This window comes from Hylaeus volcanicus, chromosome 1, assembly GCF_026283585.1.
Source record: "Hylaeus volcanicus isolate JK05 chromosome 1, UHH_iyHylVolc1.0_haploid, whole genome shotgun sequence".
NCBI classification, from domain to species: Eukaryota; Metazoa; Arthropoda; class Insecta; order Hymenoptera; family Colletidae; genus Hylaeus; species Hylaeus volcanicus.
Window position 1 is genome coordinate 2,800,715 of NC_071976.1, and position 18,123 is coordinate 2,818,837.

At 40.5% G+C, this 18,123-nt stretch overlaps 2 protein-coding genes across 5 annotated transcripts in view; one reads left to right on the forward strand and one right to left on the reverse strand.

Moving 5' to 3' along the window:
• The window catches only part of LOC128882174 (synaptotagmin 1), a 32,922-nt gene extending 22,530 nt beyond the window's left edge, over nucleotides 1-10,392 (forward strand). For all 4 annotated transcript variants that reach the window (XM_054133769.1, XM_054133752.1, XM_054133762.1 and 1 more), the window contains one exon: nucleotides 475-10,392. In XM_054133769.1, the coding sequence (XP_053989744.1) occupies nucleotides 475-669 (195 nt within the window). In that variant the 3' untranslated portion in view covers nucleotides 670-10,392. The remainder of the gene's footprint in view (nucleotides 1-474) is intronic.
• On the reverse strand, nucleotides 2,037-17,376 carry LOC128882216 (lipase member H). The gene is made up of 7 exons (XM_054133813.1): nucleotides 17,187-17,376; nucleotides 15,214-15,325; nucleotides 14,235-14,383; nucleotides 13,687-13,941; nucleotides 13,237-13,428; nucleotides 12,187-12,355; nucleotides 2,037-11,835 (listed from the first exon to the last, which is right to left on the reverse strand). The coding sequence occupies exons 1-7, from the start codon at nucleotides 17,242-17,244 to the stop codon at nucleotides 11,721-11,723; spliced, it is 1,050 nt and encodes a 349-aa protein (XP_053989788.1). The 5' UTR covers nucleotides 17,245-17,376; the 3' UTR covers nucleotides 2,037-11,720.
• Between the last annotated feature and the right edge of the window lie 747 nt (nucleotides 17,377-18,123).

Here is an 18,123-nt window from a genome sequence, read left to right on the forward strand (position 1 = left end):
CTTTTTGAAGATAATATTTTTATTCTCTATCGCTTGTGCATATATTATTCATTCTTTAAAATTATCCAAGTCTTTGCAATTCGTCCAATCAAAATCTACCTGATAACATCCAATTCCATCAACAATCCCTTCAGTTTAAGACTAATATTTCCCGGTACTAACAAGCACGATTAGGAGCTCGCGAGAAGGGATCTGGAATTTGCTCCAAAAAGTATAATAGTTTTTGTGACCAATTCAATGTAGAGTCTAAGCGTAAAATAAGATCATTAAAGCAAGTCTCGACTCTAGAAAAACATAGTAAAGCCGATAGTTGCCCTATGACATCCCCGAGATCCATTCTCGCGACCTCTGCACTTTAAGACTCTACTATTAATATGCCTAAACGCTAGTTTGTCGATGGTTTCTTACGGTCCGGAAGGTATGGCGATGTATTTTCCCGTGGGACGATACATTAACACGTGATTTCGCGTTTAGAAAGTGCAATTGGTTGTCACGGTAGTCGACTACGATCGTATCGGCACCTCAGAACCCATTGGGAAGGTCGTCTTGGGGTACAACGCGAGTGGAACAGAACTGAGACACTGGTCCGACATGTTGGCATCCCCGAGACGTCCTATTGCTCAATGGCACACGCTTAAGGACCCCGAGGACGGCGACAAGAAGGACTAAAGAGGGTTGTTCGGTATGTCCAATGTTAAGGTAATGCACACCAAAGGTTCTAAGCATATACGACAAATGTACAGAAGCGGTTACTTTCGTTTCGTTCGGTTACGTTCGCTTTCGCCCTACCCCTCCACTCGACAAACTATATATATTTTCCAACGATATCCGTGGACGATGCACCGTAAACGAAGCAGGATTTTCTCTGGACAAAAGAAAGGAGCGAAAGAGGTGGACGAACAAAAAAAACAAACAAACAAACAAGAAAGGATTAAGAAATACAAAGGAAAACAGAAAAAAAAAACGGAAGCAACGATCTCCCCACGGGTGAAAACCGATCGTTTATTCACAGGAATAATCGTGCATGAAAACAAGAGAAACAGTGAGCAAGTGCGAGAGAGCGAGAGCGAGAGAGAAAGAGAGAGAGCGAGAGAGAGAGAGAGCGAGAGTGTGCGAGAAAGAGCGAGTAAATATGAAAAGAGAAAAGAAAATAAATACTTAGTAGATATTAATAATCTATTATTAACTAAATAACAATAAAATACCACCAAGAAGATTTTAGTATTAACAAACATGTTCTCGTGGAGTGTAGCGTCTTGTATATACGTATATCTACTATACTTCTCCCTGTAGATGTAACATTGAATGAAACTTCAACCGAGAAGCGTCCTCTTCGAGGTATCTCGATGAAGGCATTGAATATTTGCAAAACAAAAAAAAAATAGAAAATGAAGAAAAATAAACACGTGTTTCGACTTCCAAATACGATTAATCTGGACAGAAGCTCCGGTAGCATGTTTCCTTTTGTCGTTTAATCGGAAACACGTTTGATAAGGTGTTTATAAGGAATACTAACGCTATTGATCTTATTAGAAGTTATATATTTATACATATGCATATACTATATATTTTATGTATATAGTATATAAAACATATATAGATATATAATGTATACGATTGTAGATTGTGTCTTGAATTGCGTGGGTAGTTGTGTAATTTTTTTCGGGAATACGTTTAGCGACATTTGTACAGATTGATATAGTCGTGTTCGTGCAAAGATGATATAATTAATTATAGCGACGGCGAGTACATTGTAAACGGTGCACGTAATGGTTACGAAGCGAAGACGTTCGTTGTCGTTTAATTGCGGAAATTACCTAGCCCAATGCTCCTCAAACTGTGAGCACTATCGGAAATAACAAAAATGCTTCTCGCGATACTTTATTCCAACCAAACGAACGTCCATTAACGAATTTTCAGTTGTCTCCTAACAGAAACATCAAGGACACTGAAAACCTAAATCCTCGAAAGCTTGAAACCTAAAGATTCTATTAATTAGCTCGTTCACCATGAGATTTCATCGATATACTTTATTAAAAAAACAAAATATACGAATCTGTTACAAAAGCCACATTCGTGTGCATTACTTTAAACGACAGTTCAAATGAAAAAAAAAATATGAAACTGTATCGCGCTTTCTAGAAGACACATTATTTATTTTTAAAATCAGTACCAAGAAAACAATTCGAATCCACTCTAGGTTTGAGGGACAGTGATCTAGCCGACGATTTCTATTATTTGTTTCACGCGACTAAAACGAGCTTTCCCGCTTCCTTTTTCACGTTCAATCGAAGTAACGACATTTTTATTTCCTGTGCAAAGAGGCAATGCTTTTGATCGCGATATCTTCGTACAGTAACGACTTTAGACTATGCGCTACCTGTACAGGGAACTTCGTTGACCGAAACGAGCGAAAAGCGCGGAAACCTCGGAACCCCTATCCGCGTGAAACGGTAAACAAATGAAACGTTCCTCTGCGGTTTCACTCACAAACCTCCACGGAGGTTTTTGTTATAACAGCATCCCTCGATTATAATGTTTTTTACTAGTATCACTTCGTAGTCTACTCGTCTTGTCGGTGAAACTGTTATAATCGACGGATACGCGTACGGTGGTTCGTTCGTGAATGAAGCTCCAAGACGACGGAGCATGTAGCACGTTTCGATCGGCGAGTTCTCGTGATCGAAGACAGAGATTCTTTGACGAAATCGGACACCGTCGTTCGATTTTTCCAAACTCCGTGTTTTCGTCGAAACACTATACATACGCGTGTACGTGCAACTGTAAACATATTCGTATATATACAATATATGTATTATATATATATATATTTACCACGTGTTATATATGCAGATACTGTTATTGTTTTTAAAAGGAAAAAAAAGACGTAACGGGCCTACCGATTGTATAACTTGCGTTATCGTTTCGTTGATCTATTTCTTGAAACATGGACATAAAGAAGGAAAATACGGAGTAACGACACGGGTGATTCTCTATGTATCTCTGAGAATTGAAGATTCGACGTGAAAACGCTATATATATTAAATCAATTACGAACGTCCCGAGATCTACAAGGCATTATATATATGTATACATATATTATATACTATATATGTATCCTTCGAGAAATGATTAAAGAAAAAAAAAAATCGATTGTTAGAGAAACTGACTTTATACAGTATTAACTGAGTTTGACTGCTGTAAAAAAAAAAAAAAAAACTTCATATATTTTATTGCATCGTTGACCTTGAAGCTTCGAATTCGACTGAAAGAGACAAAAGAAAACGGGTCGATTGGTACAATAAAAGTAGCGTTTTTTGCGTGATACGTGTTCTAAGCTAAGAAATAAAAGCACGTTATTAGAAGTCCCATCAACACCCTCCCAGCCCCTTCTTTAACCCTAAAGAGAACTTCCTTCGACGCCACCGATCACCGTTTCCGGTCAGTCCAAGTCGACAAGCTAACCAGACAGTTCGTCGCTAAAGAACCCATGTAAACGGGTCGTTAACGCTTCTTCGAGTTCTCATTGCCCAACCCTCGCCCTACTCGTCGCCGAACAACGCATAGAGACTTTGTAAATATATCACGTCGTGAATATTTCGGAGACTCCGGTTCTTGATGACTGCATGTATACATATGTCCATTCGAACTTCATCGTAAGCACTAGGACTATTAATTCTCATTCGGTTCGATCTTTCTCTACTTGGTTTGCCCCCCTACCCTGCGTAGCACGCGTGCACAGTGGCGCGTTGTCCTGATCTGTCAAGAATCCTCAGCATCTTTCAAAATTGAATATCCCAGCAAAATAAAAATCTCATTTCACCTACTTTTCGACCAATTCAAATAAATACGTATTCAAAAAGGTTCCCTAATTTTTGCACAACCTCCCCTAAGATCCACCCCATTTTCGGGTCCCATAAATGCGCCACTGCGTGTGCACTACGCGATCCAGTTAAAAAAAAAAAAAAATTGCACGCGATCGAGTTGTAATAATCATGTAACGATATCACTACTGATAACAGGATTAGTAATAACGTTAATTACACGTAAACAGTAAACGTATCGTGGAAGAGTGTCAGATGTATTCAAGAGTTTGGTGATGTGCTTATGATTTCTAGCTTCTTATCGTAGTGACGATCATGCGCGTTCGAGTTCTGATACGAGCCGTGTAAGATAAGAAAAGAAAATACGATGATGGATGTTAATCTAAAAGGGTATCCTAGACGAAGGACACGGATCCTTTCCTTGCATATTTCCCAGAATCTCGAAGCTAATCCAGTGATATATTCGCCTGTATATCTGTTACCATTGTACGAACTACGCTACAAAGACCCGAATATCGATTGTTACCGATTACCTCTAACATAAGCATAAGCAAGTGATGCTCGAAGCACAGAGGCGACGACCGTTTCCGCTTGTGACGATCGATCGTCGATCGCGCTTCGAGGAGCACGTGCTTACCCAAACAAACAAAAGTAACGTGCACCATCGATGCTATCGAATAAAATACTTTTCTCGATTCAGTTGACTCCGTGTTGTATTTAAAAGAAGAAAAGAAAAAGTAATAGAAAATCTTTTGGTTAGAAATGTACATAAATTCGTAATTAAGGGACTCGTCTACGTTCGCTCTAATTTTCGTTTTGCCGCATGCATATTCGCGTAAGTTACTAATTCCCATCGAATACATATTCGTTACCTCAACGGTGTGACGTTAATTTAAGCTTACAGTAACGTTCGTTACATTAAAATTAACCTAAACGTAGCATTAATTTTATACCGCGGGGAAACGAAACGGTGATCAAGATGATCGCTGATTTGTCTCTATTTTCATTTCGTACCGCTTTATCGAGCCCTCGATAAAGGGGAATCGTTCCAAGACTCCATGCGAGAACACGATCGCCGATCAGAGTATCTAGTCCGGGAAAAAAGTACGTTAAGTCACCTGAGATAACAACGCATGGTACGACTTTGCCGACGGTGCTAATAAATATTCACGAATTATGCACGCTTGCACCGAACCGGAGATTGACAAAATTCCTGATCAGACAACAATTTCGAGTGACGAATAAGAAACGAGCTCAACGAAAACTTCAATTTTTCTCAAAAAATTTTGCCGATCTCTGCGCTGAACTTTACATAGCTTGGAAACTCCACTCGATATCTATCCGATACGTTGAACGTGTATATCGAATATCGTTCCAAGCTTTCGTTACTATTGTTTTCTTTGAATACAAATTTCGAGACATTCCATGCTTACGCGCATGACGTAGACCGTGCATTTAATAGTTGAAACTTGCGAAACGCTGCAGGTAATTACGGACTGCACCGCCGATAATACGATATGATTCGCCGCTGACAAGCGTTTCGGTCGGCAAAGTGGTACACAGATTTCACACGTGCAGTTTAGGAAAGCAGTCGTTAGTATACATTAAAATCGAATCATCGCAAGTAAGATAGGAAGCGTAGAGTAGAGGTGTGTAAGCGTAGGCACGTAGAGAAGCGCAGATCCTTAGATATGTCATTCCAAGTTCCAGTTTTCTTATCGCCCATGGAAGGCGCTTAAAATACACGATCACCGTACTTAACCAGATTTGGTTCTATCATTTTTTCAGGACCAATTATCATAAACGATTATATCGGTAGCATGTTTCGAGTCGTGTTATTATGCAGCATTGTACTTAAAACTTTAACGAGAAATAAAGAGGGGTTAACTGTTGAAAAAGCGTTGCGACGCCCGACATCGATCGAGACGCCACGACGACGGGTCGCTTGCACGCGTTGAAAAATATAATATGAACTGTTCCTTCTTCGGTCTAATTTTATCTGGAAACCATTTCGAAATAAAAGTAACAATCGTAAACGAAATCAATTGAGAGATCAAAGAGATCAAAGAGATCAAAGTTTGCGAGGAAAATAACCAAGACTAGGAAAATGAAAGTAACGCCTCCAATTGGTAAATTAGAAAAAAAAATTAACACCTACGCGTTATCTTGCATACGTACTACGGTAAAATGTTTCACGATTTCTAAATTTTAGTAACTTGAATAGTTTAGAAAATGTTGAGGTTACAAATTCTAGGACACGACGATACTTTTCAACTTGATTTTCTTTCGATGTTAGCCACGTTTTGTATTTTCCTAACGAACAGTGTACGATTGAAAGAGCGGTAGTAAAGAGTTTAAACCTAGAAATGTGACTGACAATGGAACTACATACTCTTCGCCATTTTCAGATAAAATTATCGCCCGCTCATCCACTTCATGATCGCATCGTGTAGAGTTCTCATTCGTGCAAAACGATAATACAACCGAGTAACCGTCTACAACCAGATTGCCTCGAAATATTCTCAAAAATTCTCCGTCGGTTCGCCATAATGACGCGAGAGATCGCGAATGGCACAATCGGGGAGCGCGCACGCGAACGGCAACAAGCCCGCTTGTAAATATGCGCGGGCGGATGTAACGTACTGTTTTATGACTATTATCGGCGCTACCTGTGTCCACGTAACGTCTAAATAGTGCCTTTCATTGCTTTCCAACTTGATTTCCACGTTTGAACGCCACTGGCGTATGACAATCGATCGATGTCGCCGTTCGCGACGTGACGTTAAGGATCAGAGTTGAGCAAACTTTATTTCGAATAACGAGTAAAACGGAAGGATTTATTCGTGGATTTATTCGTGGATACGGGGATAAATGTTTATTCGGTATCAGGAAGTACTCGAACGATATTTGACTCGTAAGCGATGTTCGAATAAATGTTTATTCCGATAAGAGTTTATTCGTTATTCGCGTGAAGAGAGAACTTATCACCGATGGCACGATTATCGATCATTACCATTTACCATAAGCAGTGCGAGTACTACTCAAGTAAACGGGTCGATCGTCGTCGATGAGAAAATAATAATAATAATGGTAAATATTATTAATATTACTACTGATAACGATAATTAAAGAAACAAAACAAAAAACGCAACGCGTAGTGGTTTAGTTGAGTAGATCGTATACACGGTGATATACGAAATGCGGCGGAGTAACTTATTCGAATCAATAGGTGGCAATCGATCCGAGCAGGCTCACGAATGTGTGCTTACGTTTTGGCCTGAACGTATAGAATCGAACAGTGTTGAAAGTGATCGTTCGAGAAACTTCATTTTCGGATTCGACGGTGACGTTTTTCTGTTTACTACGTATTCAGTGTTATTTCAACCTAACCCTTCGACGACGAAGTTACCATTTCATTCGATAGTGTCTTAACCTATCCTGTACTATAATACGCGTGTTCCGAATCCAGCGTCTTTCTCTTTGATGAAAAACTACAAATACGCCAGAAAATAAATTTTCAATTATCGATGTAACGAAATGTATAATTCGTGTGTTTAACTTGTCGCGTGCAATGTAAATCAACATTATTCAACATTGGGATTATGTGTCTGTTGAAATTACGAAATACCAAATTACCATACCAAAAAAAAAAAAAATGTTCAATAAATACGAATCCTAGAAATTCGACTTCGCTTAAAATCATGTCGCTATAGTTATAGCTATTAGTTCTATAAAACAACGATAATTAAAACGTGCAGAGCACTGATTTCGTTGTCGAGGGTTTGAGAAACCAGTTTTAATTTCAATGCTACGAATCGAAGGCTTGATCTATGAAAACAATAACACGAAAGAAATTCAGCACTGTGCATACCGATCGGAGCACGCTCGAAAGCATTTGGCGAAGTTGGAAGCGAATCTACGGCGAAATGCGAGCATCCAATACGTGCCTAAGATCTCGATGCCTGTGATTTTTTACGAAGCGTATAACTGCTCATAGCTATCGTGGAGCGGTAAAAAATTTCCGAATGATAATTGATTTTGTTACCAATCAGTTTCAGCGTTTCGAATTTTACCGGTATAAAGGAGTACGCCTTTCAGCTGTGTCGATAATAATTCCTAAACCTGTAGCACTTTCTGTAAGACGATAAAGTAGGATATGAACTACGTCTACCACGTGACTAAAATTTCATTGGCTAGCTACTTTTATTATTGGTCTGTCTGGAAAGTCCATGCCGATTTTTGGTAGGCGGTACAGGTCTGAATACATCGGAATGGCTGAAAACATATAATATGTGTACATTCCTTAACAAGTGGAAAGGTTATGGAACAAAATGGTACATATATAATTCAATAAATATAAATCAAAATTCAAATATGCCTTTGAATTTTTCTTAAAAATAGGCATGAACTTTCCGGACAACCCAACATTTATGTATTATCTCTATTAATGTATAAAATTGTAAAATGATCATTGTTATTTCTATTCAGAAATAGTAAATTGCATAAATTCTACCAAAATTAAATTTCTGATATTCAAATCAAAGATATGTATCGTGAATTTATGTAACTTCGAAGAGTATCTCACTTGATCGTATCAACATGATCAAGCGATCATGTTGCAGTCACGTGGTTAGGCTAGGTCCTCTGGTCGTCCCATGGAACGCACTATAGTCCCCCGTCCCGTCTGTCTTGCGTTGTCCCTCGGGCACTTACAATCACTTGCAACGGCAACGAGTTTGATTTCGACGACAAAGTTTTCCTAGAAGCAGACATTATCGATCATCGTTAGCACTCGCGATCGAACTCACGCACAGTCAAACACCATACGTTCTTCCCATCCGTTTACCAACGATTCCCTTGAAACACGCTACGCCAGTCTTTCGAGCATGGTCGTTTTTGTTAGCAGTGACCTGGGTCCTTCGAGTCTTTTAAATTTACCGCGAGATTAGCGGGCCACTGATTTCAACAATAAACGTACCGATTGTCACGTTAGCGTCATTCACGGTTTCTACGAAGACGCAGCCGGGTGCGTCGATCTAAATTGCCCGTAGCGACGAAGCACGATGATGTAAATAAAGAAGAAGAAGCAGCAGAAGTACGATGAATCTTTGTAAAGCCTTAATTTAGCCTAACAATAACGTCGAGTTGACACTTTCGGTTCTTGTTTCTCCTCGAGTAGAACGATGCAACAGCAGAATAGGAATAATTGCGTGTAGATTAAACGAATCGTCCACGATGTCGCGATGCTCCCCTTCGATAACGCGAATCACTACGCTCTCTAACTTTTCCTCACCGTGATTCGTCACTCAACAAAGAAGATTCCATAATATCGTTAACAATGATCCACTTACCCTTTTGAGACGGTTTTCGAACGTATCCTCGCGCGCCAGGCCTGTCCACGAACCGAAACGTGCGTCCAAAGACGCTTCTGCCCGTTCTGAACCACAATGACGTCTTTCTCCTTCGTTTCGGACACAAGATGGAGAAAGATGTCCACGTAACAGGTGCCACCTGTGGACAGTCCTGTAATACACATAATTACCAAGCGTGATGATTATAAATTTCTATTATCCGCAGTAGTTTTTATATCGCCATTGCCAATTGACGTCAACGAACAATAATTATATTTTCAGAGACAATTATCGAAGTATTATACCGATACATTGAGCGTCTGATCATAAATTCGTCAAGTGGAAAGTTTAGCGCCAAACGACGTGAAATGGTGTCCATGAACTTGCCGCGACAATCGCGACCGAATGACTATCTCAGATATTATTCGTTAAAATCATTGACAAGGTAGACGTTATCGATTAAACTCTTACGAAGATTCAAATTTATCGTGTAAAATGAGGCACAATACCGATGAAACGTACTATGAACAAATATCGAAAGAATAGTTACCATGCAGCTTGGCGTTGCTTGACCCTGACTTCGAATGCCGGTAGTACGATGTTCTCGTGACGTTGAACACTACTTTTCCAGAGTAAAATTACTTATATACTCTGCGAAATGGCTTGTTTTAACGAGTTGAGTGATTTAGAGGGCATCGAAGTGAAAAGTTCAACAGTGTCGACCAGAAATTGTCGTCTCTTACGCCAATTTCGTCATCCTCCACGCGCCATATTGCACTAACGCCACCACGGTAATGGGGGGGAGGGAACCTTCCGAAAGCTTCGTAGCGTCTGTGGACAGGGCTACTCGGCCCAATTCGGCCCTATTCGGGCCAGTTCGGCCGGTAACTTGTGACCAGAAATGGGCAAAATTTTAATCGAATGATAATTACATGCAACATACAGCAAATTATTCGTCATTAAAATGAATAATTGAACATTTATTTATTTCTCCATTCATTGTGAGATACATCATTCTATTATTATACAGTTACCTGATTGAATTAGAATTTTGCTCAACTCTGGTAGTCGTGCAACATTGCTCGTTGACGCATCTCAGTTGGCGCAGATTTTAAACATATAAAATGAAAATGAACTCTTCGCGTAGACGTTGCCGTCGCGAAAGGGTCCAAGCAAAGGAAATATATATATATATGTATAAAAAAAAAAAAAAACAATAATAGATAATACCAAACTATTGACAACGATTGAGAAATATATTTATACATTAATAAACGCAACATAACGTAACGTTAAAAACGAAGAAAACGAAAATCTCAAGCGCACAGCTCGTTCTAGTTGTTGAAGCATCGTTCTGGCTCCCAGGAGAACGACTCCGTGCTAATGATTCGTTTCTCGGTTTGTCATTTTTCACCGAACACACGGGAAATTGTCCATTTTTTTATGGTAGATCCTACGTTATTCGCCGTAAGGTGTAGTGAGAAATTTATTCCTAACTTTATGATCTATATATATATAATATATAAACATAAAATTGAAGTCTTACGTTTTGGGACGGTGCCCGGCGAAAGCGAAACGCGTCGTTCCTGGCAGAGATGGGCAAAATTCTTGTTCGAATTTCGAATAACGAATAAAATATGAACGATTTTTGAGCCGTCATTTGTTCGATAAAAATCGTAATGGAACACAATTAAATTATATTTCACGAATATGGGCATATCCGAACGACTTCGATGGGTGGAAACACGGTGAACAGATCGTCGCATGTTGTTTTTATTCGTCGTTTGATATTCGAATGTAATTTCGTCCATCTCTGATCCCTGGCCGAGTCGTAGATCGCGATCGATTTCTAACGATCGAGCATCGTTCCCGCGATGGAACGTGGAGCAGACGAAGGGACTGTTCCCTTGTCGTTCGCATTCGAGCCAACCTGAAAACGAAGCCCTGAACGCCTCCAGCTTGAAACGTGGATGTCTTAACAACTTGTAATCATTCCATTGCATATTATACATAATTAAGGTTTAGTGCGACAGTGTACTGTAAATCCATAGAAGTTATTATTATATCGTAATTATTATGTAATAAATATTGTTGTTAACATAAAACTGTCCCCGAGACCAATTCTTTCTTAAGCAATCGCGAGACAACGATACGTGTTCTACTCGTTCTTCGAGCCCTAACACTGTGCAGGGAAAAATATATTTTGAGGAGGAAGACAGTTTGCAATTGCATTCTTGAATCGATATTAATCATTCAAACGATACCATGGAATTCGTTACGACGGAAAAAAGGTGAAAGTACTTCGATCACGATGATGATACAATCTAATATGCAACGGACACGATAATCACGAATCGTGAACGATGTCGCGGATGATGGGACGCGGAATTCACGGTAGGCTGCGTAGGAAAATAGTTTATTGCGTAAAAACTAATTAAAAATATAATGTACAAAGAAACAACAGGGTCAAACACAACGTACAATGTATGCGACTAATTGCAGACACTCTATTCTATAATTATGTTGATTAGTTGCTTCAATAAGCTCAATACTGGCGGTAGGACGATCGCTTCCGGTTTGTCGTTTGTTGGCTTTTTGCGGGAAGACCGCGGGCGTACGGTTTGTGTGCGTTTGTTGAGAGATAATAGATGCCTCGTGCTCTGAAAATTCCAACAAAATTTCCAACAAATTTCCAAATTGGTACATTCGATGGAAAGGAATTTTTTTTATTTGATTCGTATTGTATTATAGATTCGGGAAAGTGTGAAATGAATACGATTCAGAGAAACATGTTATCGATTGGTATCCAGAAGAGGAACAAAATATTCCTTGACTTTCTAAAAAAATATTTGCATCACTTTTACTCAAAACTTTCTAACCGTTCGGTCTGATGATATAGGTGATAAAAATGAGCGATAAATATGGCAAATTGTGCGAAGCTGAATCCTGGTAAATTCAGTTAAAGAATAGAATGATTTTTTTGATCGAGAGAAATTGACAAGGCTGCTTACGTGTGAGGGGCGTCTTCTCCCATAAGAATGTACTCGTCCAGCTTGGGTTTGCACCATCCGATCAGGTAAGAAAAAAGATTTCCGCAGGGGGCTGCCCAGAATCCTACTTTCGTCGTGATTGACTCTATGTAATAAGGCGTTACCTTTGTGTGGTCGCACGACAGGGTCTCTGAGGACGAAACGTTCCACTGATTTCATTCACAGTCGACCATCCGTTCCATAACACGTTTTCTCTAATGATAAGGTAACTCTACATGTTCTTTTTTGTTTTCAATCACATGTGTCCACGATTTCGAAACGTTAATAGTCCTTCTATGAACGCATAAGCTGTTTAACTAAAATTCTTTTAGGAACAGTTGTACCAACGTTATTGTAATATTATTAATTTATGCTGAAGCTATCTTATGGTCGTTCATTTTACTCTTTTCCTACAGCGTAATAAATTGAACTTTCACTCAAATTTAATTACCCGTTTGTATTACCATTCTTTAGTGCTCAAAAAATTCTTTTCGTAATAATAATATACCCACAGAAATTAAAAGAAACACAATCACAACGTTTGTAACATAGCCCCCTTTCAAAATGTATCAATAAACACGATGTCACCATGAAATTTGTTGCAATTCATTTAGTTTCCCATTAGTCACGTCCTGACACTAGCACTTTCACCAAGTGTGTATTATTAAAACAAAAAGTGTCAAATGGTGCAACTTTCGTTTCTTTACGCTGCCAACTCCTGAAACAATTTGCAGGTTCCGGAGATAACTTTCAAACAAATGTTTACGTACAAACTTGCCTCTACAATGCCGAATAAAATTCTTGTTAATCATTTCCAATACTAAATAAAGAGAATTTGACCAGTAATAGTTCCATCGCGAAATGAATCATCAAGATTTCCCCTCAATTTACTCTCTCCACGAGATTTTCTTAAATGCCACTCGCGTCACAGGTAATTGCAAACAAAGAAGACGTTATGTGCAAACCGATTGATGCAACGAGTTTCACTCCAACGTTCAGTAAGCAGGAAAATGATAAGGAAATCGTACTTACGGAGCAAGGAAGTCGTCGCGCATCCGGGCTGACTGGAGCCTCCGTTTACGTAGAAATCCGCGTGTCCCGTTGGCCCCCATTGGCCCAAAATGCCAGCACCGGTGTGGATCACGTCGACGAAGTGAGCATCCGTCTCGTCCAGATCCATCGATCGGTTTCCATTCATGTAGAAAAATATCGTCGGATCGAGTCCTGTTTTATCGGAAACCAAATCGATCAGGTAAGTAGCAGTACACACATTTAACTTTATCGGGCATATCCGAATGAGAAGCATATATATATAGCGTGACAAGTTAAAAAAGATCCCTGAGAGGCGTGAACACTGATCCTGCTACCCCCACCATATTCAAGCCACGCCCATCGGGGACTCTTTTTTATCATCGAACTATACACGAACGAAAGAAATGATCTGTGCGGATAACGATGAAGGAATCGACTTGCAGACGTTACCTGTGATCCTTCCAAGTCTGTCATCGGGCAAATAATTCGCAATCAGCCCGGCTATATGGGCACCCACGCTGTACCCAAGCACGTGTATATTCTCCACCCTCGTACCCCGAGGATGATCCCTCAAGTACCTTACCAATTGAGCAATACATCGTGAACAGAAATCTGGACCCCATTGTATCTGCGATAGACAGGGCTCGCGTACCAACGCACCGTAATCGACGATTATTATATTGTAATTGCCTCGCGTGAAATACGCTGAAATCGAAAGTTTCATACATCGATACGCTAGTGGGTGAAAATGTTAAGATCTCGTCGTTGCACTCGCCTAAAAACGATCGGTCAAGTATTATTCCAACACAATGCGAGTAGATGTCTCTTCGTTCTTCAACGTCAAACTCTGGTTGCAACTTTCTACTAGCAACCAACATTTAATTCTATTCGTTCGAATTAGAAACAAAATCATGATTGACCCATAGCGAAATGATTAATACTCGTGTAAATGGTATTTTGTGGCCTGTACATCGAAAGTAGTACACAAAAACAATTACCTTTTCGAAGGTCTGGACTAGGTATCAGATTCCTTCCGCCACCAAAACCGTGTATAATGATTTTAGTGGGATGCGACCTGTTAAATCTGGAATAGTGAAGGGAGTCGAACCTTCGAACGTCTAAGCGTAAAGGTTTCTTTTGCGTGTCTCTGAAAAACGATCGATCCAACTTTACTCCTTTTTTCTAGGTTCCCCTGAATCCCATTTTGTCTCGGGCCCCAGGGTACTATGGAGCGCCACTGACGGTAGAAAGCGAAGGGTGTCGATGTCCGATGATATGAAGTTCAGGAATAGTCGGTTCTCTTTAATCGGTTACTCGTCACTTTTGGCAAGCAGCGTTCCGCAGAAAGAGACGCGACGCGTCCGACGAAAGAGGAAAAGCACGAGCGAGTAGATCCGAGTAAAAGTGTCCGAGCATGCCAATGCCAAGCGGCTATAGCTATGGGAGAAAGGTGAACCTCGAAACGAGGCCACTTTCAATACGAGACGAAATGATCGTGATCTTGAAATCGAGAGTCTTACGTAGCGGTTCTTCCTCGGAACGTTTGGACTCGCCGTGAACCTCTTCAAACGATGAAAGAAAGTGAGGAACCGCGTCGGACTGATGGAGACTTCGGAAACACGCTTTATAACTTCCTGGGGCCCGAGACAACGTAAAATAGAAGGGTTTAAAGAGTAAGATAAGAGTAAAATAAAGAGTAAAGAACATTTTTAGAAAGATACCTAATATATCTATATCAACATGTTTGTATAAATTATAATACATTCATAGGTAATATGAACGACAAATTCCAATTTAAGTTTTTTGCTATTTTGCACACTAATGTCGCGATCTCGACGTGTCTGTGCTCGTTACGACCGAGTTCAACTGGATATTAAATATATGTGCATAAAACATAGATGAAAATAACTTTCCTTGCGACAGCTTTCCACTGACGTACTATTCTTGATCTAGCTCTGTCCGTGGAAAGGAGCTTACCTTGTGTACAAATAAAATTGGATCTGCGGATGGGGACACTCGTAGGGTGGCTTAGCGCAGGATGTACTGTTAAACAGGTCCTTGAACGTCTTCGTCTCCGCGCTTACATCGTCTACGAAGAAAAAAGGCGCGGATTAACAGTGTATTTATTAACTAAAGCGTTTTCCAAAGTAGGAGACTTGACACACGATGCTTTGCAATCCAAAGAGGATATAGAAAAAATAAGATACGTGAGGCTTTCGCTGAAATTCTACATTTTATGAAGGTATTATTGTTGAAAAAGTTTGGAAACAACTGGTCCAGGTCAGTCGTCATCCAAGTTACGCTCGATTTGCACTGAAAATTGACCGTCTGATCCATTACGAGAAACCAAGAGATCAGGTGAAGGTCGTTCGCCGCGCAATTTGCCATTCCGATGAGCTTTCATGTTCCTCATCGTGGCGAGCATATCTTTACATTGTCGACTTGGGAATCAGCGTCGATGTTAATTCATAAACGCATGCTCGTTCTACACGAACCTAATTAGTGTCGCATTGAACGAGTCTTAACGCATTCACCTCGAGCTACGTGCTCGATACTACGTGCCTGTCGAGTGGCGACACGAGAATCACTGATCTCCAAGAGTTTTCTTTACAGAGGGTCTTCCAAGAAGGGCTTCAAGATTTTGTTTTGTAATCACTGAAATTACGTCATCGTGTGAAGCTGAGAATAGACATCTGGAGGATTTGTCGCGTTTTTAAACATACAAATATCGTCGTTAAATATCCGTTCGAGTGTCAAGGAGCGTTAAACTCGCTTGTTTTACAAATAAGTTAAACAAGCACATGCACTCGACAGGTTTGCATAGCAAATTGAAGAAAGCTGAACTGCTCGAGCAACGAGTATCTTAAAGTGACAGCTCGGACTTTCGGATTATGATATCTTCATAATCTCCGGTACCGAAATAGATCTGTATTTCCCGCGAACGATGCGACGCGCCAAAAGGAAACGTTGCGTCGTAACCACAGACGAGAAACGCAGAAAGTAAAACCACACTTACGAATCACCGTCCCTACAGGAAACGAGGTTACAGAGGAGAACATCGACAGCACTTAAATCGACTTACACGGCCCGCATTCCTATCGGAGACTTTCAAGCCCAAAGCGTGAATCATTTTTATACGTAAACAGTCGTTGTTCGTTCTACTTTCAATCCGTTTATAAAAATAAAAAAAGAAAATAATTTGACGATAAGAACGAATTTTCCACTGTTCAGCGCGATGCGAATGGTTAAGAAATTTTCTGATCTGAAAGCAGTGTCGTCCACGAATGTTTGCCTATGTAATAAAGAAAATTGGACATCGTTTCGCTCTAGTGTATCACGAGAAGAAGAAACTAGCCAGCTCGTTATGTCAATTATTTCAGGCACAAACTTCACCAGGCGATCCCGGCATGTTCAGAAACAAGCTTTACGAACCATCACTCGGAGACATAAGAAACACGCGCCACGCATAGATCGCATCGTAGATGGGACAGGTTTCCCTCGGGTGGCAAGCAGGCCACGCGTTCCACGAGCGTAGATCGAGATCGAGCACAGTCGCGGGGCAAAGTTCGAACGCGGCGATTCAAATCGTGAACAAACGACGCGCTAGAAAGCCAAAGGTGGGCGGAATTTCATTCGTATTAAGAAATTTATAATTCCTTCGATTAGAATAGAATTTTCATAAGTTAATCACAAGTAACACGTTGGTTCCAAGCTGAAACTCGTGGAAACTACAAAACTAATATTTTGTCCCGAGCCTACTAAAAATTCGATTCACGAATCCTATCCAGATTTATTTTTATCATTGTCTCACCTCTGAAATTCATTTTTTTTAGTTCCTTAACGAACGCTAATGACCAATTTTACCAATTTCACCTTCTCCCACTCGCGTTCTATCCCATACTTGAAATTTGTATCCAAACGAGAAACTTCAAGTATCTCTGATTACTTACGGTATTGCAGAAAGGCCAGGGTGACGAGTAGCAGGTATCTCACGACACTGACCGCCATCTCCCGCACTCCCGTGATTTGTGATATAACATTCAGGCAACGACGGTGGCGAAAAATCAGTAAAACTGCTCTTCCCGCCGCTTCTCGCGGCCGATAGCGAAATGCAAAGTCGTCCCGTGAGAGGACACCCAAAGGCTGCGGGGGGACTTTAGAAAGTAACGAGCTCTCCGACGAGACTCAACTCGGGACTTCCCCTTTTTTGCCACGCGGTTGCGCGCGTGCGTGGGCTACGCAGCGCGCCGCGACGCTTCGACGAACGGGTGCAATTATTTAGTGCGCTCACCCTGCGGTGAGCATCTTCGTCAATTTCCTCAATTTCCGGGAAAGTGTCGCGTGTCGTTACCAGGAGGGAAAATATGGAACCATCCCTCTCACAGGAATGATCAAATATCGAAAGGATGTTACACGGGATGTGGGGCTCGATTGTTTTCATGAAATCCTGAAGAGAAGAGAGAAACCACAAAATTTATTTTTCCTTAGGATCACCTCGTTTCAATTTTATTCTTCGATTATACCTTCACGTATTTCCGAACGTGACGAGGGATGTAAAAATCGAACTATCAGGGTGATGCAATTTTTGAACGAGTTTCGCGTTCGTAATTGGAGTTGTTAATTAACCGTAATCCCTCTGACGTGGGGAGCGAGCCAAAGAATCGGAGGAACGACGAGAAAGTTACGATTCCGTAATGAGGCACGGAACTGGATTCTTGGAGAGTTTAATCACAACCTGTCCGAATGGGTGACGGAAGAAACGGAATTACAGTGCGCGTCGGAAAAGTGTGCCCATCTCGTTTTTCCTCAATTTCTTCCATTTACTTTACCCGCTCTCCTTTGAAACTTGATGTATTTGTGTCACGTCTAAACGCATTTATAGAAAAT